At 40.2% G+C, this 26,671-nt stretch overlaps 2 protein-coding genes across 2 annotated transcripts in view; both read right to left on the bottom strand.

The window, feature by feature from the left end:
* LOC122843333 overlaps window positions 1-26,671 on the bottom strand; it is a 705,002-nt gene that overhangs the window by 454,096 nt on the left and 224,235 nt on the right. The window lies entirely within an intron of this gene.
* Window positions 2,887-26,009, bottom strand: LOC122843341 (visinin-like protein 1). Its single transcript, XM_044138013.1, has 4 exons — window positions 25,837-26,009; window positions 9,698-9,873; window positions 8,554-8,769; window positions 2,887-8,466 (listed from the first exon to the last, which is right to left on the bottom strand). Exons 2-4 carry the CDS (start codon window positions 9,857-9,859, stop codon window positions 8,269-8,271), a joined length of 576 nt encoding a protein of 191 aa, XP_043993948.1. The 5' UTR covers window positions 9,860-9,873; window positions 25,837-26,009; the 3' UTR covers window positions 2,887-8,268.

A 26,671-nucleotide genomic window follows, 5' to 3' on the forward strand; every position in this document is an offset into this window, starting at 1 on the left:
CATTAGCCGTTGCCGTGACAATGGCTGCTCCTCCTGTGGTCCACATCATTAAAAACAACAATTTATTACAAAAACATAGCATCTTGAGTCATAAATATGCAGCTATCGCACTTCATACGCTAAAATGAGTAAGCAAGGCTCTTTTAAAAGTTCCATCATTTGTTACATTTATAACAGAGGAAGTGAGTTTCATGTTTTTATTCCTGTCAAAGTAACACCTTGTAGTGCCTCATTCCTTATGCAGAGTAAAACAACCTGCTTTGTTTTATTATTTGTGTGTAACCTTTGGCTAAATAAAAGTTGATTATATAAAACTTTTGGTATCTTAGATACTACAATAAGTGTACATCCTGTTCTCTTCTACTGTACTGATTTTGTTTTGTTGGGCTTAATGCAAGTCTCACCTCCAGCATAGTTTGTGCTGGTCAAAAGTGGACATATTTCATCATGTATGATTATTTATTCAATAGAGGGATACAATACTGTGTGTTTTTGTATTGACCTTATACCAAGTAAATACAAGGCAGGTATCGCTGATACTGATATGTAGTATTCTATATTCTATATTGATATTGATCCATACGATCAGTATCGATATAGAATATTGGTATTGATAGAATACCAATACTTTTTATTAAGTTTAATGCATCACTGAACTTCTAATCTTTTCTGTGTTTTTGTGGTTTTTCCTTTTAATTTGTTTTGTTAAAAACCTGTGATAGAATTTGGACTAAGTTTGTAGGTGTCTCCAAAATGCCTTAAACAGAATAAACAGGGAAAAAAATTGAAAAATAAAACAGATTTATGTGCATATTTTCCACTTATAAATAGTGTAAAAAAAATATCAGCACTTGACAGCAAATAAAAAAAATCTTCTTTGCGGGAGACTTGAAAAACTACACAACAAAAGTAAAATTTCAAGAGGGATTTTGAAACTAAAGTATGGATCTTACCATGCTAGTATCGATCCGATACTGGTATCAACTTAGTATCGATATTATTGATATTTTGTAACTCTAACATTTAAACTCAATTGGAATCTGCCTCGATTGACAAGTGAGATGTTTTCTGGAGAAAAGCTCCTGGTATGTCCACATCTCTGAAGAATATTTGTCAATTATTCAATTCAATAAAAAAACAAAACAAAAAAAAAAACACCTTTATTATTATCTTTAAAAGTCAAACCCAAAATAACACAGAGCAAAACTTGGTTATGGAAAAAAGATGCTCTTCTGGTGAGTATGAAAGCCAGTGAGGGAGGGGCAGATCAGGGATTGGGAATAAATTAGCCTAAAGGTGGTAGATAATGGATGTACCCTTCATTAAAAAAAGGTTGTACTTAGAGCCATTAGCCATGCATGCTGAATTCTGCTACAGATGTGTGCCTCAGTGGTTTGCACTCCTGTTTTATTTTTAACGTGACTTTGCATTTTTCCCAGTGGTTTAGTGAGGTCTTTCCACTCAGTTAGATCTCGTATCTGCTTTACTTGCAGAGGAAGATCAATAGTAACACAATCAGGTCCACGTTTATGCTGAAATGATGCTGGATTTTTCTTTAGCTGTTGTCATTACGTCTTATATACTGAGAAGAATTGACCAAAAAAATTTAATTGTAGGGAAGTTCTGTTGCCCGTGTGTTGTATCCATAAAGGCTATTCATCAAATCAAGTCAATAAAAGGGAGACCGTGGATGTTAGCTTCTGCGCCAGCTTCAAAACAGCTTTGCGTATTAAAACAGGCAGTCTGTCTTTGTTTTATTTACAGATTTCAGCTCTTTATGAGAAACTCTGGACTCAAATTCTATTGAAAATCTGTGCTGCTTTAGGTCTACTTTGATTTTTTTTTTACTGTAACATTCACTTCCTCTGTGTTCAGTGTCCTCATATCTTTCTCTCTCTGTTTGCTTAGCTTGTTATGTGAATATGAAACTGCCATGAGGGAACTGAACACCTGACCTTTACATGGTTTCTTTTTTGCAGCCGTTGTGATAAAAATGCCACAGACAAGTTGTTGTTCTGGTGGACAAGGAGGCAGGTAGAGGAGGGGGCGCATTGGGTATGCAGCGCCCCCCTGTGGCCACTGCGCGCGCTGCACCCTTTTGCTGCTCTGGCTCTTCATGGATTCCATCTGCTTGTAGCCACACTGTGTGCTTTTGTGGTGTTTGGTTTTCCACTGAGCTGAAAAGCCCGATGCGGCGAGGCTCAGAATAGATTTTTATTGATCCGTGATGGAGGGCTTAGGGAATGTGCAATGGAAAAAGAGAGGGGAAAAATGGCGGGTTGGGAAGTTGTATAAAGAAGAAGCTGCAATAATTGAGCCCTATGTTGGATTTCTTGAGGTATATGCTCATTTTTACACCTTTATAAATCCAACTAAAGTGATTTATTAAGTCACTTCTGATGAGTCATCTCTCTGTTTCGTTGCTCCTCCGCTTCTGTCTAGTTAATGAGAGTCAACCATCACCGGAGGGATGATTACCTTTCACATTACATCTCACCGCTCCTTCCGCTTCCACCTAAATATGTGCAGCAAACACGGTTTGTGTGGCTCAGTGGCCCCAGCACGGTTACCATGAGAACAGCATTTAGGGGTGACATCACTGCAGCAGTGTGGCATCATCACTGAGATGACTCATCCTTGCTTTCTTTTTCTTTCTTTCTTTTTTTTTTAAGCCGGCGAATAGCTTTTCAGAAAGAGGGTAGAAGGACGGGAGAAGACATGCAGTAAAGGTACCGAGGCCGGGAGTCGAACCCGTCCGGGACTAAAGCCTCCGCACACGCGGCGCTACGCCACGCGACGCCACGGTGACTCATGCTAGCTCTGAGTCGGGTCTTGTGCGCGTGCCTCGGAGCGGTCTCCGACGCACCGACATTCAACGAGAGGAAAACACACGTCACTCTTGACATTTATGTTTTATTCTATGTAACAAAAATAATTACAATGTTTTGCTGTTGTTGTTGTTCTAGGACTCTAATAAGATTTCAAAATGAAAGTAAAAAGGACACAGACAGATTTACATAAACATCATAGAGAGCGGTTGAAGAGTATAGTTATATTGAACAACAGAGTGGACATGATTGCCTGTTAAGAAGAAAAGTTTGAAAAAAACAACCTATGTTGGTATTCATGTCACAGAGGTCAAGGTGCCTGTTTAGAACCGCATCACATGTAACAAGTACATCAGCAATTCACAATGAGCTCCACACAGTCGGTCAATCCCATTCCCATCCTTGGCACACAAGAGATGGACTTTTCTCACCAACATTCTGAACCAGATCATGAACGTTAGTCAAATAAAACCTGCCATATGATCTGCAGCTGTGTGGGGGTGTGTGTACAGGAATCTTAATTAGAATGGATGAAGTCCAATCAACACAACAGAGCGAAGACAGAAACATTGTGGATCTACTGCGTGAGCCAATCTGTTCCAATCAGAGCGTTTTACAGCAAACCGGCACATGTGAAATTGGATGACTAACCGTGTCTGTGGCAATGATGTAGGGAGTCAAAACAGCACAAAGGGAGGCAGCAAGGCAGAGAGACGGGCAAATAATAACACCACCTCTGTCGCTGAGTTCATCTTAGTTTGTCTGCCAGATCGATTTCCTATATTTAATGTAAATTATACAAACGAATAATACAGGCAGGTGTATTAACAGCAGACAAAAGCTAAAGGAGCAATTATTTCATGCTTTGAGGGACACTTTGATTCTACTGACATGCTCGTGTTTAGTATTAACAGAGGCTTTAAACTATCTTCATGTTTGACTTTTGATTACAGAAGCAATTATTATTTAATGGAAAATGGAGCTGGTAGAGACAGTGCGCCATCAGTTATCTTTCTTTATTTAATTCTTGCTAGCATTTTCGGACAGAATAACTTTCTGATATAAAAGTAAAGCAACAAAATGCTAAATATTACAATAGTAGCTGATACTATTTTATTTATTTTTTATTACTGACTGGAAATGAATATCTTCTGTTCTCAGTATATGTTTCACCACGTTAGATTATTGGTGGCGCACAGCCTCCAACCTCCGCTTTCTATACAAACGATCATAAATTTTTTTTGTAAATACCTGTTAAAGCAAACCTGTTGATAATTTAAAGGTTCGTAAAAAGCATTCACATAAACATCCTTGATGTTTTTGAGACTGGAGTTTTATCTAGAAGGTAAAAGTCAGCTTTGGACTTGGCCCCTCTCAGATTAGCCCATTAACGTTAGCCTCAGGGCCAGCTAATCTGGATTTGAACTGAAGTACAACACAAATAGAGTAATCTACTGCAGGCAAGATACTGACTGCTTCTAATAAATCCCTTATAACTGTACTGTAAATTTGCAGTGCTGGTTTTCTTTGAAAACAGTGTCTGTCACACAGCTACAGTCCTCAAAACCGTCTTGAAAATTTGAATATGCGACTCAGCTGATCTAAACAGGGATTTAAAATTTTAGTGAGAGAAAACTAAGTAGGATAATAAATCAAGCAGTAGGATTTTTAAAGAAATATTTATCTAAATACCTAATAACCATAAAAACTGTTTTTCTTTCCTAGAATGATTTCGGCATATGTTGTTCTTAAGAAGTCCCTCGCAAACACGGCATAATTTCCAGAAGTGTCTTTTTTTTTCCTCTGTGTGTGAATAACGAATAATCCTAAATGTTGTAGTTCTATAGATAACCAGCACTACATGTGGTGCTGCCACAAAAAATACACAAAGCAGAGAGGAATAAGACTGGATGGGAATGTGAGGTAATTGCTTTAAAAAAACACTAAAAAAAAAACCACAAAGGGGCAAAAAACTGCATACTGATCTACAAATGGTTCTAAAGTGGGAAAACCTTTGTGTAAACAACTAAAAGCATCCTGGTGTAAATCGCACCCAGCTAAATACCAGGAAATAAAACGTGTCTTAAGTAAACTTTTAGCTTACCAAGTAAGTAAATTTAAAACCCATCTGAAGATGCTTTCAGTCCAACCTCCTAAAACACTTTTAAATGCATTAAGCCAACAGTTTTATTCTGTTTGGATAATTAGAAGCATTGCCTGCTGTTGACAGATGCTTTCTGTAACAGCTAAAACCACAATAAAGCCTTAAAACAGTCGTAACATTAAAAGGGGTTGTAGTTTAATTGACAAAGATTTCTCTGAGTCGCTTTTTCTTCATTTGATTAGAAGGTAATGCTGAAAAATTGGCCAGTAAGTCTGACTTTTTTCCAGCCTTTTTTGTACAAATATTAAGTCATTTTCATTTTTTTTTCCAAATACATAACTTTACATTGGGTTTTATTTTACCAACATTAACCATGTAAAGGTTCATACTGTAATTTTGAGGGGAATAAATTTGGCTGTTAGTTATATAAGACAATCTCTTGTAATGGAGGATGCTCCTCACTTTGATCTCCAAGGCGGTTTATCATGTACTGAAACAAGGAATATGCAGCAAGTGAACTGTTTTCAGAAGTGACAACTCTCTTCCGACCACTAGGTGGCACTGTGACACAGCGTTGCTTCTTTATCACCTCCATCTCCTCAAAGCTAGATAACAAACCGTCAGCTCTGCTGTTTGGGGCAAGCTAACCATCGTATAGGCTTAGCACTTGTAGCATTGCGACAGTAGGCTGTTTCATGGGGCAGATTGTACATCATGTATACCAGCAGATCACAAAAGCAAACATGTTAGGGTAATAATACTCAGTGCTTCAGAGTGGAGGTCACATTCACATTGTTACAAAGTGAAACTAGACTGAGGCATCTCTTGTTACGCAAATGATACAAATACAAAACACTGAACACTCAAACAGTAACCCCCTAAATACGCACACACACACACGCACGCACACACACGCACGCAGAGCTCTGATCTCAGTTCAGTATTACTCAGACACACACAGATGCACTCTTTCTCTCTCAATAGCAGTTTGGTAAAATGAAATCAGGTCTACACTATCTGAACATTTACATGTTATATTTGTTTATATTCATAAATACGATTACACTCGTATTATAATAATGTACATGTAGAGGCTCTTTCTGAACGACCAGGGAGGGAGAGTCTGCAGTGGAGGAGAAGATCATCGTCTTTACTTTGGACACAAATGCAACGTTTACCACGGATATCTCTGGGACATTCTCGCTGACATAATCAAGTTTTTACGTTACTTACAGACGACTGTAATTCCCAGTCTCAAGACAAAGCAATGAGGAAGAGTCAACTTGCTTGACTCTTAGTGGCATTTTAAAATAACTGGTGTGGGACTATGATGAAACTCAACTTCCTCATGTCTTTTATTGGTGCTGTGTGTGTGATTGTGCCCCCAACTGTGTGGACAAGCCAAGTTTATGCTTTCATTTTATTATGATGTTGATAGAGCAAGAACTTTAAAGAATGCCATGCCTTCTCGCCTGGTGGTGTTATGTAGGGGAGTCTGGCACTGCTTCAAACAGAATGCTTCCAATTAGAACAAGAGAACTGAAACTGTATGACTCAAGTCAGGTATATCTTCAGGAACAAAAGTGTGTCTATCTGGGACAACCTATCAGTCGCAGTCCAGATACTGCAGCATCCAAAATGTCATTGGTGAGTGACATTTAGACACTTGGAGGGGTCTGGACCCTTGGCTATTGACAAACAATTTCTTTCTGCAGGTGTGGATTCAGTTGATGTTTTAAACAACTGGATCCAATTTTACCCAATCGCTAATGTTTGGACATGGCGTACGTAATGCGCCAGTTCGATGAAGCGAACTGGAAGTTGCATGCTCTGTAAGCAACTCCATGAGGAGTAGGACCAAGACATTGTTGTCAGCAATAAAATGTCTTAAACATCCTTGTTGCTCTGCTTCAGCTCTGATGCTGTGTCAATTGTTCAATATGTGGAAGCATGGCAAACACTGACTGAACGACTTTGTTTACTTCCTCCGATGCCATTGCTAAAACTGTAATCTGAGTAGGAAGGCTAACTTTAAAGTAGTATCAGATTGGTATAATTATAAATCTCTGAGATTGCCTATTCTAAGTTGATGTGGATCTTGGCAAAACGGTCACCAGTTGTTTTTGTGTATTCCTGGGTGTTTAATGCAAATATGTAGATAAACCATCCAGTTTTTTTCTTTCATCTAGCTTACCACAGGTGACACACAACGCCTGAGCTACCTCTTCAACTCTTTGCTCCGTTTCTCATCGATTGTAGATCTGAGCAAAGTTCCTCTCCCTTTACCTATTATCAAAGCGCTTCCTCTCTGACATTTAGCGAGGAAGAAAGAAAAAAACGGGCAGCAGCAGGATGCAGGCAGAGGAAGAGGAGAGACGGCTATTTAATGTGAAACAACGGTGAATCATCGTAGCAGGTTTGGCCTTTCTCAGAAATACCATTCTGTCATAAGATCTATAATTACGGCTGTGATTATCCCTGCGCCGAGATGGTCAAGTGCCTCCTCTTGTTGCTCAAACAAGTGGTTTTACTGACGAAAGACTGCGGGGTTTGCAGGATTCGACATACATTTTGCAGATCAGAGAGTTTGAAGAACAAAAGCTCGGGTTGCGTCACAAGTAGAACAAGTATCGGTATTAACCAGATTACAAACTCCTTTGACAAATTATTGATTTTTGTTATCAAAGCTGTGGACGCAGCTAAGAAGTGACTTAGGAGCACATCAGTATGCCTGGCCATGCCGCTGGAGGCAGCTGGGTGACACGTCTCATCAGCTGCCAGCCTAGTGTTTAGCTGGTGGACACTCAGCCATAATCTGCCACAAAAACGCTCCCTGGAAGCAGCTGGGAACTTGGCTAGGGAAGAATCTAAACCAGTGCAGCCATGGTCTGATCAAAACAGTGTGTATACTGTACCTCCTGTCCCCAGTACTGAAGGCAATAATAAGATGAAATGTCTGGTATTGCATGAATATAAAATAGCACTCTCCGTCAGATAGCTGATCTCAACACTGCTGTTACCCCACAGCCTTGTGATCTCACGTCCAATACAGTGTGAAAGCACGAGTAACACCATGCTGCTCTGCTATGCACCAAATGCAGCAGGAGGGAATTCCACTTTTCACAGACCATCTGACTGAATTTGTCAAGCCTCGCATCTAGAGCAAAGCAGAGTGGGTAATAAACAGAATGGCGTCAATCAATCGTCAATGCCTCTTCCTCCTCCTCCTGTAGGACTGCATCCCTCCCTGTCTTTTCTCAACCTCCTAACTTCCCTAGCTTCAGTTCACCCCCTCATCCCTTCCCTCCCTTCTTTTCTTGCCCTTCCCCTCCCCTTCTACTTCTGCATGTCACACTGCAGCAGTAAGACGATGGAAGGGTCGGACTTGGCCGCCTCTTTGAACTCCTCCAGGGTGATCTCGTCGTTGTGGTCCTTGTCCATCTTGGAGAAGATCTTGTCGACGCGCTGCTGAGGCGTCAGCCCGTCCTCGTTCATGCGCATCATGATCACCGTGCCGACCATCTTGTAGATGGCCTGCAGCACAGAGTAAAAGGGAAGAAGCTTTTTTTTTAGAAGCAACCCTAAGCTCTCTTTTTAGGTCGCCCACATACAATCACACACCTCGATGATCTCCAGCATCTCCATGCGTGTGATCTTTCCGTCTCCGTCCAGGTCGTACATGTTGAAGGCCCAGTTGAGTTTCTGCTCAAAGCTTCCCCTGGAGGTGATGGACAGAGCGCAGATGAACTCCCTGAAGTCGATGGTTCCGTCGCCGTTCTTGTCAAACGTGCGGAAGGCGTGCTGGGCGAATTTTGATGCGTCGCCGTACGGGAAAAACTGAAGAAAGAAAGCAAGGAGAAAAGCAGAACGACAAATTCTAACAATTGTACTGCGAAGAACCTTGATGCTGCCTTTGGCCATGACATGTGTTGGTCAAAGATGTCTGTAAATCTTTATTAGATGGCAAATTCTGTCACACAGAAAACAACCCTTTATATGCAGGGATATATTGATTCAACATCAGAAAAGTAAGTTTAAACGTGTGACGCATAGAAAGAGAACATGGAGTTATTGGCAGAAATATCTCTGGCAAAAACCTCTTAAGCCACATTGTCATTGATTTTGCTACGATTAACTGTAACACACTAGGATCCCCCAACCATTCCCAATATTTATATTTATTTAAATATTTGGCCTTAAATTGAGTTCAGTGTAACCTGCAGATACCCTGAGTAACATGACCACTGGGTTTTTCAGACACTGAGATGGGGGACTGTTTGCTAAATGAGCTGAAAGCTAGTGAGGTGAAAGCCAAGGGTCAAAAGTATGTCCACGTTTTGATGACATGCTAAGATTACAGTGCCACATAGTGGCCTGTCATGACAACTACAGCACATCAAAGGTGTCTTGGAACTTTTCCCCAACGAGCATCGAAAATGCAAGCAGTTTCCAGTTTCTAGTGTAAAGTAATAGCTAGCTACGTTAGCTAGTCCTGGTGGCTAGCTAATTTAGTGGCTAGCTGATTCACTTAACTTGCATGAAAAACAGATCTGCAAATTGTTTAATTCCAATAACAGAAGAGGTATACAATGAAAACAATAACTCAGTAGTCATAAATCTATTGCAATCAACTAAGAGAACAAAAGTGATTAGCACTAAGAGTGCTATCGGTTAGAGTTCCAGTGAAACCCAGCCGTCCTTATTAGGGCAGAATCAATTTGCACGTCTTCTTCTCCTTTGCCTCATGTTTTCTTCCGGCTCTCACCTTAACGTAGAGCTGTTGGAACTCATCCAGGTTGAGAATGCCCGAGGGGCAGTCTTTGAGGAAGCCTTTGTACCACTGCTTGAGCTCTGCCTCGTTGAACTCCGTGCTCTTGGTCAGGTCGTCCAGGACCTCCGGGGCCAGTTTGCTGTTGTGTTTCCCCATGATGCCTCACCTCTCTGGGCGGGAAAGCAGAAACAGAGCGAGGCCGGTTGAGCATGCAGGTGAGGGGCTGCTAGACAAAACAACAGCAACAGCAGCAGCAGCAGCAGCAACAGCAGCAGCAGCGGCCCTGTGTTGTTGAACTGCACAGGCCTCATGAGGATGACGAACATAACGAGAACATAATTACTTGTGAACAGATGCAGCCAGAGCAGGTCTGCAACATTTTCATCAGGCTGTGGGTGTCTGAATATTTGCCGACTTTCATCCTCCAAGTGGATTTTAGTCTAATTATGACTTTAAAATAAGATATTTCGTCTCTTTATTAATGACTAAAAGGACTGAACATCTAAAAAAATTTGCAGTTTGGCAACACAGAAACATTGACAACATAACCCTGAGTAACATCAGACACATGCAAAAGTAAAAGTAGAAAGTTAGCAAGTCAAAGCTGGAAGACGGAGGGCTTCGAAATCTCCAGCGACTGTCCGTTCCTCACGACTCTGACCTCTCGCTGTGTTGGCAAGGCCTGTGATGTCATCGCTTCAGCTTAACCCATAAAACGGCCCATTAGCCACCGACACCACACACATAACCCCACATGCTGATGGCCACTGCAGCACCTTTGTGACGCCATCCGTGACTCATGGAGCCGTTTTTGCACTCTGACACAGGACACAGCCGACGGCGCAGTGCCGGGCGGCTACAAGTCCTGATGGTGTCAGGGCAGTTTTCTGGCGGAAGCATCATCCTGTCGCACTAAACGTGGAATGAGTAATGGACAGGGAGGCAGCTGAGCCCTAAATCCCTTTGAACTGTGCTATTATTTTTGAAGAGTTGCATTCCCGAAACAAGTCAAACACACTTGGGGGGCGCATTAGCTTAGAAGCAGAGTCATAAAAGATATTGATAGGAGGAATATTAGCAGTAAAAGGGTAAAAGCTGTTGGAGAAAAGAAAAATGTGGCAAAGGTCAGTTCTGATTTTTTCCAAGTGTGTGTCTGTATTTCAAGTCAGAAGCTTACCAAGGGCGTTACATACACACACTATTTCAAGAAACAAGCAATAAAATAAATTAACTCAGGTCATAAACGTCCACTGCTGAACTCCTAATGAGTCTCTGAATTCAAAGTTTAACTGGTGCTTTCATAGATTTGCACATGTAAATGCATGTGCAGGGCAGAAGTCCACCATAAACGCACTGACTTGTTCCTTAGGTTAGTGTTGTCTCACTCACACACACACATCATATTCACCTTAATTCTTCTCGTATTTTGGTTTGTTAAAGCCACTAATTCTGTGGCTCCTAAAGACAGGAGTAGGAGTAGGAACAGGCTTTTTTTTGATTTTGCATTATTTATTATTATAATAAACATTTCTGATAATAATTTTGAACTATCTTGATGATTTCCAATTATTGATGCCTAAAAAACTGAATAATTTGTCACTACTTTGTGGATCCATCTTTCATCTCTAGAAACCAAATATTTTGTCTAGTTTGCAAAAAAGCTTAAGCTCAATCAGAGTTTTGACAGGAGTGTTTTTTGAACAGTGGTTTTCAAGTCTTGTCAAAGACTCTCACTTAGATTTGAGGTCTGGACTTTGACTGGACCATTCTAACACATAAATAAGCTCTGGTCTAAACCAATCTGCTGTTGCTCTGGATAGTTTATGATTGTCCTTACCTATAATCTTCCTACCAAGATTTCAGACAAAAGAAAATTGGTACCAGTCACACTTGGAATTGGTAAGTCAGGCTTTTTAAAGATCTGTGAAAGGCCACCAAATTACATTCGGTGCACCCCTACTAAATACAAATGCACAACAAATAATATGTTTAGATTTTTATTTGTAAAAGAAATGAGTCATTTATCTTTAAGATAGACCCCATAAAACGCCAAATAAATACAGTTTGTGTGTTTTCACACCTGATAATCCAGTAGATTCGGTTCAATTGGGGACCAACATTTGTTACATTCTCAGTTGGTGCGATTCACTTTCACTCTGTGTGTCCAATGAGTCAGTCCTGTGACTGAAGCAGTTCTGTTCCCCTTTTCGCCTGTTGTGGCGCTACACCAAGAACTACTGAAGCAAACAACACGTAAACATCAGAAGAAGACTGAGTGCAACTTCCTTCTTCACAAAATGCAAACAAAAATGGAGAGGCATCAGATTTCAGTGATTGTAGGATTTCTCTTTTGTCTTTTGCAAAAGACCAAGACCAGGCAAATGAATTACAGTTGGGTTAAATCGGGTGTGAATGCACTAAAGCTTCACTAAAGCTGGTGAAGTATAAACACTTCTACATTGGTTTTAACCCTCTATCCTTTTGTTGCAAAATTGTTCGTCTCTATTTGTGGAAAAAAAATGGAAATAGAACTTTTTCAGGATGTAAAGCCCATTATATCAGACCAATTATACCAAACACTGGAAAGTCATTCTGAAGGATTGTTCTCATTAGGAGAACAAGCAACCTTTTAATCCACTAAACTCCTTCCCCAATAGAGTTGTCGACTTTCTGACAGGTCGTCTTAGAGATGCCTGACTCTCTGGTGTCAGGGTTTATGCAGAGATAACCATCATGGCCCGATCTCATTGGGCCAGCTGAGGTGAAGCTTTGACAACCAAGATGAACAGCCTTCTTCAGCATATCGCTTCGGCTGCCCTGGAGGAGCTAGAGCTTATCAGAGTGCAAACAAAAAGGTGAAGGTGTGCACATGGAGAGCATGCCGAGCAGTGAGGGGGGGGAAAGGCACAGAAAAACTTGGATGCAGACTCTAACCTTAACTATTCAGAGTCTATCGTTCAATTATATGTCAGCTGTATTTCCTTCTGCTGGATTCCGTCTTCTGGATCTTCAACACACACGACCGTCTCATTGTACCCTGTTATTCACTGATTTTAACATAATAAGCACTTACAAATAACATGAAAATGATGGAGCCCCATGACTCTCTGTGAGAGCACTGCTCAACAAAACCATCGATTGACTTGACAGCATGCTGTTGTTGCTGTGAGCAATGACGTCTTTGTCCATGCCGTTCATGTCAAAAACACCTACACACACACAGACACACACTAGTTATGATGCTCGCTGTAACTACTTCAGGAAACAATAAAGGGTAAGGTGCAGGTTTTGTGTTATGGAAACAGAAGATGCTAGCTCAGTCCGGCTTGGCACTGCCGAAGGAGAAGACCAGTTTCTTATTGAGTGTGAAGGGAGCTTAATGCACGGTCATTCCAGTCGTCACACTGATAGTGAAACTCTGGGTGGAAAGCTGAGCTGTAAATGCGTGGAGGAGACTTCATGTGTGTCACCACGCATGTGTTTGTCAGGCCAGCTTGACGGAAACGAAGCTGACGGGGCGAGAGGCTGAAGCATGTTGGAATGCCTGCACCGTGGATTACTTAAGGATGCGTTTAGAGGAAGACAAGTGGAAATCAAAATGTTGAATACCATGACAGCTGCTCTGCAATTGTCCAATACTTTTATTTCTGCATCGGATGGCTGCAATGGATTAGACAACAAACTTGGGACTTGAAATGAATGACCAAAGCCACATGGTAAAAAGAAAATGTTAGGTTTTTAAACACTAAAATGTTCACAACTCATAAGTAGGCAAAATGCCAGATTTCTAGCCTACTAATGTCACTTTTATATGGAGCCCCCTGGGGGACATGGGAAATTATTTTTTCTTTTGCGTTCCCTCGCAATAATGTACTGATTAGTTCATTTGGCACAATTGAATACTGTAAGCCTTTCTTACGGTGGCCGCCGTACTTTCTGCTATTATAGAAAGTTTTCGTAAGGCTTTTCCACATGTTAATATCTCTGTAAAATATCTGAAGTTTTATATATTTTTCTTTAGGATATTAATGCACCATAAACCTTTATATATATATATAAACAGAAACTTTCTGTAAGTAGGGAAGAAGGAAAAATATTTCCAAACTATTTGGACTATTTCTTAGTTATTATCGTGGGGTAATAAGTCATCTGACAGTTTTGATTGTGTCTCTTTTCTGTTGGTAGTCAGTTTTTTGCATCAGAGTTAAGAATAAACACTGAGGCTCTTTAAATGTGCATACGTTTGAAATTTTAAATTGACATTTGTGACTGTATACAAAATAGACCAGCAAATATTGCAGTAAGCATATTGCGAGGCAACGCAAAAGAAAACTTTTCTCCCTTCCCCCCTAGAAGGGTCCGTACTTTTACAAACATCTACAGTAGTTAATTGTAGACAGTATGTCGGTATTAACAATACAATATGATGTCAAGTCGGTACGTCTAGATGACTAGGTTTGGTTGGGGAACAAAGTTGGAGCATTTATGACATTTTCAGCTGGTGCAGTTTTCAGCCAATCCTTTGAGCAACTTCTTTACACTCTTTCGTTGCCTGTGGTGGCATTGCTCCAAGAACCACTGGTAAAAACAACACTGAAACCTCCACCATTCATTTCTCCTGCTAGCGCTAGACTCAAGCATTTGTTTTAGTTGTATTTACCCAGAATGCCGTTCGCCATTGTCCTCTTCCTGCTTTATATGAGTGCCTGGCATACATACGTTGGCAATAAATCCTGGTTTGGTCCACTTTTCTTTCTCCACTACAGCTGCATGAGAAATCTTAATATTCCCAAACAGTTTAGTGATAGCTTGGAGTCCTTTCTGCTTTGCTTCTTTGTCACTTTTTAAAGTTGAGGAATGTTTCATTGTACAGTCAGTTATAGGAAGCCTTCTGCAAGTGTTAAAAGTATAAAACAGCGCTACATTTGTTTGGTACGTCTACATCCCAAAGCAACAGATTTCTACCGGATATTTTCAAATACGTCCACCGTTGTGGTACATATATTTGGTAACACGTGCTCTCTGAAAATGTTTGTGTTTTTTGTCAAATATTTTATCGCATGTACATGTCATTAAATAAAGTTCTGATCTGGGACTTGGTTTCTGGAATGTCCCAATCTTGAGTTACTCAGACTGGTATCAAACATATTTCTCGGCACACCTGGGTATTTCCAATCACTGTGCACTGTACGAAACAAATCGTTATTCCAAATCCTCCGTCTTAGTCAATATCACCTCCATCACATTCTCAATTACATTTACACCTCGGTAATAGATCTTTTTCTGGATGCCTGTTCACATTTCTCTTTCCAACTCCATTTAAATGCTGTTTAGACAGAAGGCAGCGTCATCTTTCCTGTCTTTTCAACAAACTTTTACTCAGACGGATGGTCTGGACAGAAGGCTGAGTTTGTTCTGTGGCAGTTCTGGGAGTGAAACCTTTAATCAGTGTCATGGTGCTCTGATCTAATGTGTGCTGATGTGTCTGTTCACACCGGAGTGTCTCCCTTGACGGAGAGACAGTGATCAGAAATGTTCTGTTGATTTCCAGATTGTACTGTAGTCTAATGACAACAGTACAAAACTGGAGACTTGCATTTTGGATGCACAGATGTTTCATCTAAAGGAATCACACGCTGCACATGTCAATGTCGCTTCTAGATAAAGTATACACAGACGCAAACGGAAATGTAAAGACAGGAAATCCAGTTTTGCTCTCCGCTTAGGTTATGTAAGGAGAATATGTAATGTCTTTTTTTTTTACAACTGTCTAGAAAAATCTATTGAAAATCTCCTTAAACAACTTTGACTTGATCAAGTAGCCTGTTAAATACAGTTTTTATGAAATGAAAAGTTCACAGTCTGTAAGGTGTTGACAGGTACTCCCTTAGAAGATGATAAATTTGTTCAGAATTTTCCACATTTCCCTCTTCCAAGTTTTGAAACTAGCCGTGTTCAGCACTGCAAAAGAAAAACTGCTCTTCATCTGAAATATCTCGTTTAATTCCTTAATACTGTGTAAAAGTCTCTGCAAATTGGCAAAATAACCCAACATAACACGACCCAACTGATTAAAATGTTCATTGGTTATGTCATGGTTCACCTAGTTTCTCCCAGCTAACCATTGCAAAGCAGTAGTGACTGAGTATTGTTCTTGACATTCAATTTTGTGGTTGGCTGAACTGTTAGTAGTTCCCCCTTTTGAGGTTTACCTAGAATTTCCTCCAAAAAAAAATCATGTATATTGTTTTTATTTTTCTGTAAAACGGTGGGTATGTGTAAAGTAGCAGTCCAACATTGAGGACGACACAGGTTTGAGCACCAACGCTTAAAAATCTCCTTGTGTCACTTCTTAGATGACACGATGAGCCTGTAAATTTCAAATAAGGCAGCACTTATATTTCTGATAGGCCGTGTGGGCTGAAATTATGACAACTGATAATGACATCCATTTGTTTGCTTCTTTCTATAGATTTTACACTTGATGCTCCAAACGTTGATATGGTCTACTGGTTCTACAGTCTGATAGAAAGGATATTAGTGTTCCTTAACTTTCTACCAAACTAATTATCCTTTCACATTGTACCACCGGATTAAAGTCACTCAGCTGTCTACTTGACTTTTAAGACTGCTCAATCCTTTGACGAACCTACAATGTTACTACTTATCAACAGGCTTTTCCAATGTTTTGTTTTCATTCACCCAAATGCAAGTTTGGACGTTTTCTCACAACTAATGAAACTTTTCATTCTTTCTGCACCTCCATCAGTTTCAGTGTTGTTGTGGAGAACCAAACACCATCAGGAGCTTTTTTGCAGGTGATAAAATGATGGTGGGATGCAGGCGGAGGACTCTGTCGAACTCAAAATCCATGTTTTTCACTGGTCACACCAGTTAACCACGCAAGTTCCAAGTTAAACTCTTCCACTGAGTCAAAGAAAGATGAGCAAATTCTGGGTTTGAGAATGTACTAAAACTAATGCAGCAGAAAAAGACGACATGGAAAAGAATCCATGACTTGAAAGGGATTGTTGAATAATAAAACATGGTATTAATAATTCAAATGCGTGTACTTTAATTATTCAGCTTTAAAAAAATGATTCTCTTTTTTTATGCAAGTACAAAATTATTCATTACCACAAAGTTTTATTTTACTTTCCTGTTTGTTTTGTCTGCGTGGAAGGAGACCTGCCAGTCCCAACTTGAAATTGATAGAAAATCGGTGAAGTGAGTTAAACATTAGGGTATTAGTAAGGAGGCTTCCCAGCCCCAAAAAGCTAGAGCTCACCATTAGAGATAAACTATCATCAGTGGAAACGTAAGAAGAAAACATAAAGCTGGGCAGCAATTATAAGAAACCAACAAGGTTTTATTGCCACTGGTTTTTAAGAAAGTTTGGCTCCTTCTGCATAATTTTGTTATGATCTTAAAACTATTCTGACAGAAAAAATCTAAATGAAAGGATAAATCATTAAATATGAAACATTTCAGATTAGAACACTGCATTGTAATGTTTTACAAAGATCTTCTCCCAGCTTCCAATCGTTCTGCTGTAATTCCTCTACATCACTTCAGTCAAAGAGCTTTACGCAGTGAAAAATCAGAGGCAATCAACATTTTAAAAAATCCTCTTTGAGAATCACAAAATGGTTGAAATGCTTCAACTGTAATCTCACACAGTCCAGCGTGTGGACTTGTTAATTTCCACTATATGGAGGAACAAAATGTTGAGCACACTATTACGACGATGGGAGCTCTCACTGCGCGGCTTTGGCTGAACGTGTCCCAGAGGGAGAAACGTGTTGCTGTAAACTGATTGCTGGCAAAAGCTGTAATTGAGTTGGAAAGAGCGCAAAAATGGGAAGCGGGGCGTCCCGTAGAGCTGGTGACTGTGCAGGGCGGAGTTTGTGTCGTCTCTTCAGAGTGGAAAAAGGACAACAGACGTGATATGGGGACAATCGATAACACACTAGTCCAATACCAGCTCTGCTATCTACTACCCTGTGAAGTGGGGTGTGTGTGTGTGTGTGTGCGTGTGTGTGTGTGTGTGAAGGTTTGTGAAACAGAGGGTAAAAGAAGTAATGAAAACCTAAAACAGGGCCTGCTTATTGTTATGTGAATAAGCAATAAGCTAAAACATTATTGGGGCAGCTCGGCGAACTGACAGAAACGAACCACCATCTGTCAGAGACCGAGGCTCACGGCCAACAACGAGCCGAGTTCAAACCAAAATACTGATAACTAAAGGGAAAGTAAGTTTACAGGGCTCCGCTGCTTCACGCCGAGAGCTCTGCACTTGTGATTTAAAAGGTGTAAACCTTGAATCAAACTTGACAAACTGAAAACTGTTTGCAACACGAAGCGCATCTAAAAATGTTTAGAAAACTAGAAATATTACAACAACATTTACTGAAGGATCAGGTCTTTCCAGATATGATGCTGCTTTTTATCTCATTGTACCAAACTTGAACATTTATTTTAATAAAATACCTACCAAAACGTAATGAAGTCTTAAATAAAGCCATATGAAGGGCTTGCATATGTTTGAGAAATGATGTAGAGAGTAGGAAACTACAGTGGAAAGCAGGGGAGGGGGATTAGTACATGACCTTAAGAAGATCAGACAGCCCAGCATGAGAACCTGTCATGTCCTGTGATTAATACAGGCTCCTGGGATCAGAAGGAGCTTGGAGAACAATACAGAGGAATTTACAATCACAAACGTTTACATGCACTTCATGTCTCGTTGTCTGCCATTGGTTCCAGGGTTTCCTTGATTGGATTTTGCTTGACAAACCTTCTTGCTGGTTCACCTTTTCCAACTACATTTGTTTCTTCAACTCAACTTTCTATGATTATGCTTGAACACAGCACTTTGTGAACAATCAGGGTTTTCCTTTAGCAGTGACCCTTGTGGAGGGTGTCAAGGTCTACATTCACACCGCAGGTCTTGATGCTCAATATCAATGCCTTTTGCTGAAATGAAATTTTTTTTCTTTTGTGGTCGTTTTAGTTGCCAGTTAAACCGGACTGCAGTGAGACTTCTGTGTGAACAGCGAAGGACGACGTCTCACAGCAGCGCACTGTTCGCCGAAGTAATAATGGACGCCATGTATTACAAATGTGCGCAAAACTTGTCGATATTCCGCTAAGGTCGAAAAAACACAATTTCACTTTTGCGGTATTAATTTAAAAAAAAATCGAATAATGATTCAACTGAATGATAAATCTTTTTTTCCTAAGATGCTGCAAGACGATTTAGAATTTCAGTCCTAATATTTGTGGACAGTTTTGATTCGTATGTAAAGGGTGAGCAAGTATTAAACCAATGTCCTCAATTTTAATCTTCTGAATGAAGGAAGGATTTTCTAAACTGGTGTTAGTGTATGACTAGCTCTAGAGTGTGACAATAACACAGCACCAGTGGAGCAGTTAGGCGTTAATGGAAACCAGTGCTCCTGTGTTGGGCTGACAGTGAGAGAGCAGCAGACTGCTGGTCTGAAGTCAAGCTGTGCCAAGTTGTGTAACAACTGGAGTGGACGGCACTGCAGGCATCAGCCTCGACTCAAATGAATATCTAAATAGATCGAAAGGTTTTGTGTTGATTATTATGTGACTATTGATTCGTTTTGACAACCCCAGTTGCCAGGGGAGTGACGATGCATCCAGCTCACAAGAAAGGAGGATACTGGATGTCAGGGTTCATGAGAATGAGGTGAGGCCATAAGAGAATTTCATAGTATTTAGATATTGAATTTATTTTCTACAGAGTAAGGATCAGCGCAGAACAATCGAAACCACATATTGTGTGTTTTGTGCCTGTTTTTACCCTATGGTGGTTTTAATGCCGTAAAAGCAACACAATGTTTCCTTTTTGTAATTCCACAACTAGGACAAATACTTCAAAAATGGGAAAGTGTGTTTTAACAAATCTCTGTTCAGTATAGAATTTCTCAGTTCAGGCTTGTAAACATTGTGAATTTCAATGCAGTCCACAGTCCTTAAAAAGGCTTGTGAAACAACCATTGAGTTTAGCACAGAGAGTTAAAACAAACATGATGTAAACATTAACCTTCTCTAAAGAGAAACTCCCACAAAGGACCCAAACCACTGCCTGCTCAAAATTACTTTCAAAACTGTTCTTTTCTAGAGCATTTTGCCTTTTGATGTAGTTTTTGTCACAATAGTAGCCCTTATTTATCTATGAAAACAGCAAACATCATTTATTAAGGGTAAAGTTTTGGGGACTCTGCTGCCAACTGGTGGTTAAATATGTAATTTCATAAAAGAAAAAAAATCATTGCAGAGGCTTCGTATTTCCTAAAAACCAGTAATATACTGGGATCTCGTGTTTCCAGCTGTAAATGTCTGATCGTAAGTACGGAGGCCGTTTTTAATTTTGATCCAAGGAATTAACTTTTGGAAAATATTGTCCCGTTAGCATTAACACAGGCAAAATTTTTGACTAAAAGCTTAAAAAGTGGCTAATAGGACTCAACAAGCTAGCTAGCTAATAGCTACCATGACTAGCCTATCATTAGCCACTTGTAATAGGTTTGTATCTTAGCTGTTAAGACAGGGGCGCCCAAAGTGGGTCCTGGAGGGCCGGCATCCTGCACGTTTTAGTTCTCTCCCTGGTGGTAATAACAAGCTTCTCAGCTTGTCAATGTTCTTCTTAGGCCTTCTAACAAGTCATCATCTGATCCAGGTGAGCTAAACCAGGGAGAGAACTAAATTATGCAGGATGCCGGCCCTCCAGGACCCACTTTGGGGACCATTGATCTAAGAGATGAGACGAAGTTTTGAGTCAAAATGTAAAAAAGATCATTTGAAGAACAACAACACAAACGGGCGGTGAGGTATCATCATTTCCCTGAATCACATGTTTCTTTGGCTTTTCTTTAAAAGCTATGATGTCAACCAGTTAAAGTCACAGCCTAATTTTAGTACACGAAGCAATCCTGCCAACTAGACAAGCAAGACCTTTTAGTGTTTATGCCAACTGTAATTTAGTGCAGAAACAGCAGATAAGCTGCACTGGAATGAGTGGAAATCCGTAGAAAATAAGGGATGAAGTGTTAGCATGATTCTTGTTAGTTTTTATGTCACGTTAATCTGCATACACCTCCCAGCAGACTCATTCAGGACAGATGCATCGCTATAGAAACACTGCTCCCCCCGGTGCAGTTCGAATGCTCACTTAAGATGAAGCAGCATGTTGAGCCAGGGGAGAAACAAGGGGCACAAAACGGCAACGTGTCCTCATGAGTCAGTCTCCTGGAGACATTAGGTCTAAAATATCACTGGTTCACCTCAGGGTTTTATTCACTGGTGTTACTGTAGCAGATTCCCTTTCTGGCAGCAGAGCCTGTTAAAATCTGCAAATATCTGTTCCTAAAACACACTGAAGTTCACTGGAGCCAAATTGTCTCCTAGATTACCTACGCTCAAGAAAATGTATTAACTCCAAGTACCGTTTTGGGAAAACAGGGTATATGCAGGTTTTATTAAGTCAAATCTAAGACTTTTTAAGACAATTTTAATGCTATCTTGAATTAAATCGAAGAGCAAAAAAATGTATACCTGTCCACACATGTGGTCAATTGTAAATAAATTCAGTCTGGACTTCGACTGGTCCATTTTAGCACATCCATTTCTTTGTCTACAAACTATTTCTGTGTAGCTTTGAGGTCGTAAGCATTTAAGGTTTCAGAAAATAACTGGTTTTAAAATTAAAATAGACCAGAAGACTTTTATACTGTGTAGCCAGGCAGAAATTTTGCAGACTAAATTCAATCATTTGTCTAGAGGTCTAGACAAAGCAATTTTGTTCATGTGTGTTTTCACACCTAATAATCCTGTAGACTCGGTTCAATCGGGAACAAAACTGCAACATTTGTTGCATTTTCAGGTAGTGTGGTGCTTTCATATTGTGCTGCACTTTGTAAAACCCATTCACCTCCTCACTCATGGTGGCACTGCACCAAGAACTACTGAAGGAAACAACACATGAGTGCACATTTCTTTTACACAAAATGCAACAAACCACGAGCCATTTCTCTCTAGATTCTGATTTATTTAACCTGTAACAGCAGAACAAAGGAGACAGTGGTTGGTTTCCAGACCTTGATGGAGGTAGACAATGTTGGTTGATAAGATTGATTTCTCATGTAATTATCGGCCAATCGCTGATCTCCTAAAATTAAATAAATTGCGTCCCATTTCTCTTACTTTTGGGATATCTCCAATCTGTAGGGCATATCTTTCTAATGTTTTAGAAAGATATGCCAACAGTGGCATCATTCAGCCACAAATATTTCCACATACACTGTAAATTTGAGGAAAAAGCTCGTTAACCATCCTTCTACCACAGTTTCTGATTGGTGGGAATCTTCAGCTGAATGAAGGACCTTGAGTTTTAACATCTGTAAGCGTTCATTAGTTACCCACCAGTGATCCAACAAAACTCCCTCACTCTGGATTATATTATTGGTGCTCAACCACAATCAGCCAGTTTGCAAACACACACACACACACATGCACGCACACGCGCACACACACACACACACACACACCCAACAACCACACATCTCTATATTCAATCATCTCTCTTCCTGGGTAATAAAGCATGTGACAAGAATGGATGAATCAATCAGTCAAGAGGTGTGTGTGCATCATGAAAGCTGCCCTGCTTCAAACACAAAAGACGTAAAGCGGACAATGTGCACACACACTGAGCCGGTGATGCATGAGACAGATGAGCAGTACACCTGGCCACATGGCTTATTACCAAAATGGAAATGATGAATGGGGAGAGGAAAAAAACAAAACGCTGCGTATGAGTGTGTTATAGGAACACAGCATCCTTCATGTGAGGCTGTAAAACACTTGAAAAACCCATCCATACACACACACGCCAGACACACACGCACACACGCCACACGCAGGAATAGCAGTAGCAGTTAACATGTTGCTTTACGTTGGTATTATTGCACTGTGCGTGGATCAATAAGTCTTTCCAGCTTCCCAGGATGTGGATACAGTAACATTCACTGACCTGCTGCTGGGTCAGCTGCAGCTTCTTTCCACACGCTGTTGGACATAGCAATGGAGCTATGAGAACATCTCTGAACACTGGAGTGATTAGGTGATTAAAGTCTTTCTTGTTTGATCATTTATTCAACAGTGTTTTCACACCTGATAGTCTGGCAGACTTGGTTTTATTGGGGACCAAAATTGCAACATCTGGTTGCCATACTGCACTGTGTCAAATGATCCAAACTAATATAAAAACCTATTCAAACCCTCGGCTGTTGTGGCGCTGCATCAAGAGCTACTGCAGGAAACGACACAAAAACCTCAGAAGAAGACATTAAAACAACTTCTTTCTTCGCAAAATGTAATCAAAACTGAAGTAGTGTTGGATATTAGCAGTTGTGGGATTTCTCTTTTGTCTTTGGTAAAAGACCACGAGCCGTTTCTCAAGCCTAGACTCTTGCGTTTGTATTGGTTCTATTTACCCAGAATGCTCTGCTCAATAGTTCACTTCCTGCATTTGGAGCAGTCTCCAGTCTGCTTGCATCCACATATGAAATTCAAACCACACCAGAGTTCACTTTATTCCAACTCAAGTTGTTAAGCAGACTAGTGTTCACTTCATTGGTCCGCATCAGAATTCGACTGCGCTTTCACACCTCCCCAAACAAACCGCGCTTTCTAGGCAAACGAACCAGAGTTTAATTAAAGCGAACTAAACAGTGCTGGTATGAATGCGCCAATAGATAATACACTATAGACAACAAATACCGTGTAGTCTTTGACTATTGCAATAACTTTAACTGGTCAAGAGTGCTGGGTCCTATCTTCTTCTCAACACACGGTTCCTGGAGTTTTAATATAGGATTTAATATAAATCTGGGGACAGTGAAGGTCTAAGAAGAAAGTGAATTTTGCCTCAAATAATTTTTGTGTTGATATTTCTTAAACATTATCCTGCTGAAATACCCAATTAGAACCTACTTTCAGTTTTCTGACAAAGCCCATCATGTTGTCATGTAAAATGTCCTGCTATTTTTTTATTATGTACTCTGACACGGTTCGGCCAGACCTTCAAATGTGGCCGCTCACACCATCAGAGAAGTTTACATTGAATGAACTCACACAAATACACCGCTGATGGTTGCTTTAAAGATGCCAAACCCATAGGAGGCTGTGTAGCGCAAAGCTACAACCTATGTTAGCCAATCAGATTGCTTCAAAACAACCACGACTTCCTGTCAGGAATTAAACTTGGCGCCAGGAGGTTCATTTGTAGCCTGAACTACCTTTAAATATCTTATTAGGACATGAAATTACTAAAGCACAAGACGATGCCGTTTGGGAATCGTGCCAAAGGAAATATATGAACATATTGATGAATTGTCACTAACTGTAATGCGTTAAATCTCTGTTCTTTGGTCTGAGTTTTTATAAATATTAGTTCTAAGTGACACTAGAGTTTTTCGTGTGGATAAAAGCAAGGCTAAAATGCATAAAAGTATATTTGTTTTCCTGTATCTATGATAGTTACGTGTAGCTGTGTGTGGACTAGGCCTCTTGCTCATCTGACAAAAGCAAAAGGTTCCAGTAAAAGTCCTACAGTCTAAAAAAAAGCTCTATATGTTTACATTTGTGATGGTACAACAAAGATCAAGTCTGGATGTTTTTTGGCATCAAAACAACCAGACGCCTCATAGATGGCGTCAAGTGGTCATCTTAAACACTTGGCACTCTGTTGATGGACGCAAATTTCTTTGAGCTTTTGGCTAATGAGCTGGACACCAATGTCAAAAAGTGTATTTATTTATTGCATTTGTTATTTATTTCTTTAAAAATTATTTTAATATTTCACTAGCAAAATAAAATACCCCCATTGAACAAATGTATTGAAATTAAAGGTTGAGGTTTTTTATGTCAAACCTGTGCATTATGAAATTAATTTATTTATGCAGGTCACAAAATATAGACTGCACAGACTTTTGCTGATGAAAAGCATGTGGTAAAAAATAAATACATAAATTGGTCATGATTACTGTGCTAGCCCTCTTAGCACAAAGCTGTGGCCCCAAAATGAATGAGCGGTACCCAGGCGTCCGTCGGTTCAAAAATGCAGGACTCTAATTGCTCAGCAGCACTTGAGAAAAGGCTTAGTAGAAAACAGAGAATAACAACCATAAAGCAGCTGCAGTGTTGTCCTACATACCGTATCAGACAAAAGTTAGAACAGACCTACTTCCACAAACTCAGTACTGGCAATTGCTACGCATGCTAAGAGAATTTGTGATTTAAGGTAAGAAAAACACACAAAAAAAAAAACAACAGAGGAAGCCACTGAGATCCCACATTAATATGTATATAATACATCACTATCCTTTCCTGCTCCACTTTGTTACATAAAATCCCAATAAAAACACAGTCAAGCTTTTAGTTGTAGCGTGACATGGCTGCGAAAAAAAAAAAAAGAGAAATTTAAAAGGCACAATCGTCAGGATTTACAACCGCAGACTGCAGGACGTGCACCCTGATTCCTGCTGCAGCTGTTATGTTAAGATAACCAACTCATGCATCCATTTACATCCTCGTATCATATTTATCTTCTGCACGAGCAGATTAGATTCAGACGTGCGCCTCTTCTCCTCCTGTTTATTATTTTATTCCTCCCACAGCATGAAGGACATCTTGCATTTAGCAAAACAAATGCTTCTTCTTAAATTAATACAAATAAAAAAAAAAAAAAAGTCACCAGGTCTCCAGAATACCTTTTTTTTTTATTTTTTTTTTTTATGAAAGCAGATGTGCTCACCAAAATGTGAGTTCAAAGTGCCCTCCAGGAAAACACTGAGCTCACCTGCTCAACAAGTACAGCTGAGACACCAACTGACTCATATGCAGTGCTACGTAATGTAACAGAAGACTGTTCTTTTTTTGTTTGTTTAGGAAAACAATTCCTCTTTCACCACTTATTCTGTCAGCTAACAAATAAAAGGTAATTTGGTTTATTTTTTCCCCCTCCCCGCATGCAGTGGCTTCACAATAACGGTGCAATGAAAGCAGACCATGAGAACAGAGGATGGAGGGAAATGACCTCCACTTACCCTGTTATCTTTGAGGGTAAATTCAGCTCCTTCTGACGAGGAAAGTGCTTCCCGGCTTGATGTCACGGCAGTATTTTCCTCCCAAACGGTTCGTCCCTCATGTAAAGCAGACTCCGGAGTTCACTCACCTCTTTCTTTCCCTCTCTCTCTCTCTCTGTGGAAGAAGATGAATGAACCGCTGGGTCTCCCTTGCCAACACATTTGCATAAGCCCCGCCTTCCGCGCTCGCTGGTTAGCTGGCGCGCCGCTGAAAGGAGGCTCCCTTTCACTTGATTGGACGAAGCGGCTTATCAATCAGGAAGCAAGCTGTGCGCGCGACTGTATCGTTGACCGTGAGCCAGTGCGACCGAAAAGAGAGCGAGAAGAAGAAAGCTCCAACTGCGGAAAGAACCAGAAGGCGTACTATGTAGTGGTAAGAAAATGTTGCGACTTTTAATTTGCTTCTTATTTGAGTCTGACACACGTGAATGTTCAAATAATTAAGGAAGTTGTAAAATCAGACAAATATAACCTGAGAAAATATTTTAAAAATATTTTTATTTATTAAATTGGGGAGGAAAGCGGTTTAAACCAACCTGACTCCGTGTGAAAGAGTAAATACACCTCAAAACATATAATTGTTTGTGCAAAGAACGGCTGCAACCAAGTACCAATAACTGCTTATCAGGGCCTAAAATCGCTGTGGAAAGATTTATGTCCACTTTTCTTGTAGAATTGATCAAATTAGCAATCTTGGACGGTTTTTTGCACTAACGCATGTTCACTAGAGAATGGACGTCACCTTCAACAAAATGACTGGCAGCCCAATGAGATGTAAGTTCTGACATGGAAGACA

The sequence above is a fragment of the Gambusia affinis genome, linkage group LG14, assembly GCF_019740435.1.
Source record: "Gambusia affinis linkage group LG14, SWU_Gaff_1.0, whole genome shotgun sequence".
Lineage (NCBI taxonomy): Eukaryota > Metazoa > Chordata > Actinopteri > Cyprinodontiformes > Poeciliidae > Gambusia > Gambusia affinis.

Bases quoted from the DNA above. Each gene is read 5' to 3' on its own strand.
- LOC122843341 (XM_044138013.1), bottom strand. From the start codon at position 9,859: ATGGGGAAACACAACAGCAAACTGGCCCCGGAGGTCCTGGACGACCTG. The intron at 8,770-9,697 runs GTGAGAGCCGGA...TTCTTTCTTCAG, and splicing joins TCCAACAGCTCTACGTTAAG to TTTTTCCCGTACGGCGACGC. The intron at 8,467-8,553 runs GTGTGTGATTGT...TCTGTGCTGCAG, and splicing joins AGATGCTGGAGATCATCGAG to GCCATCTACAAGATGGTCGG.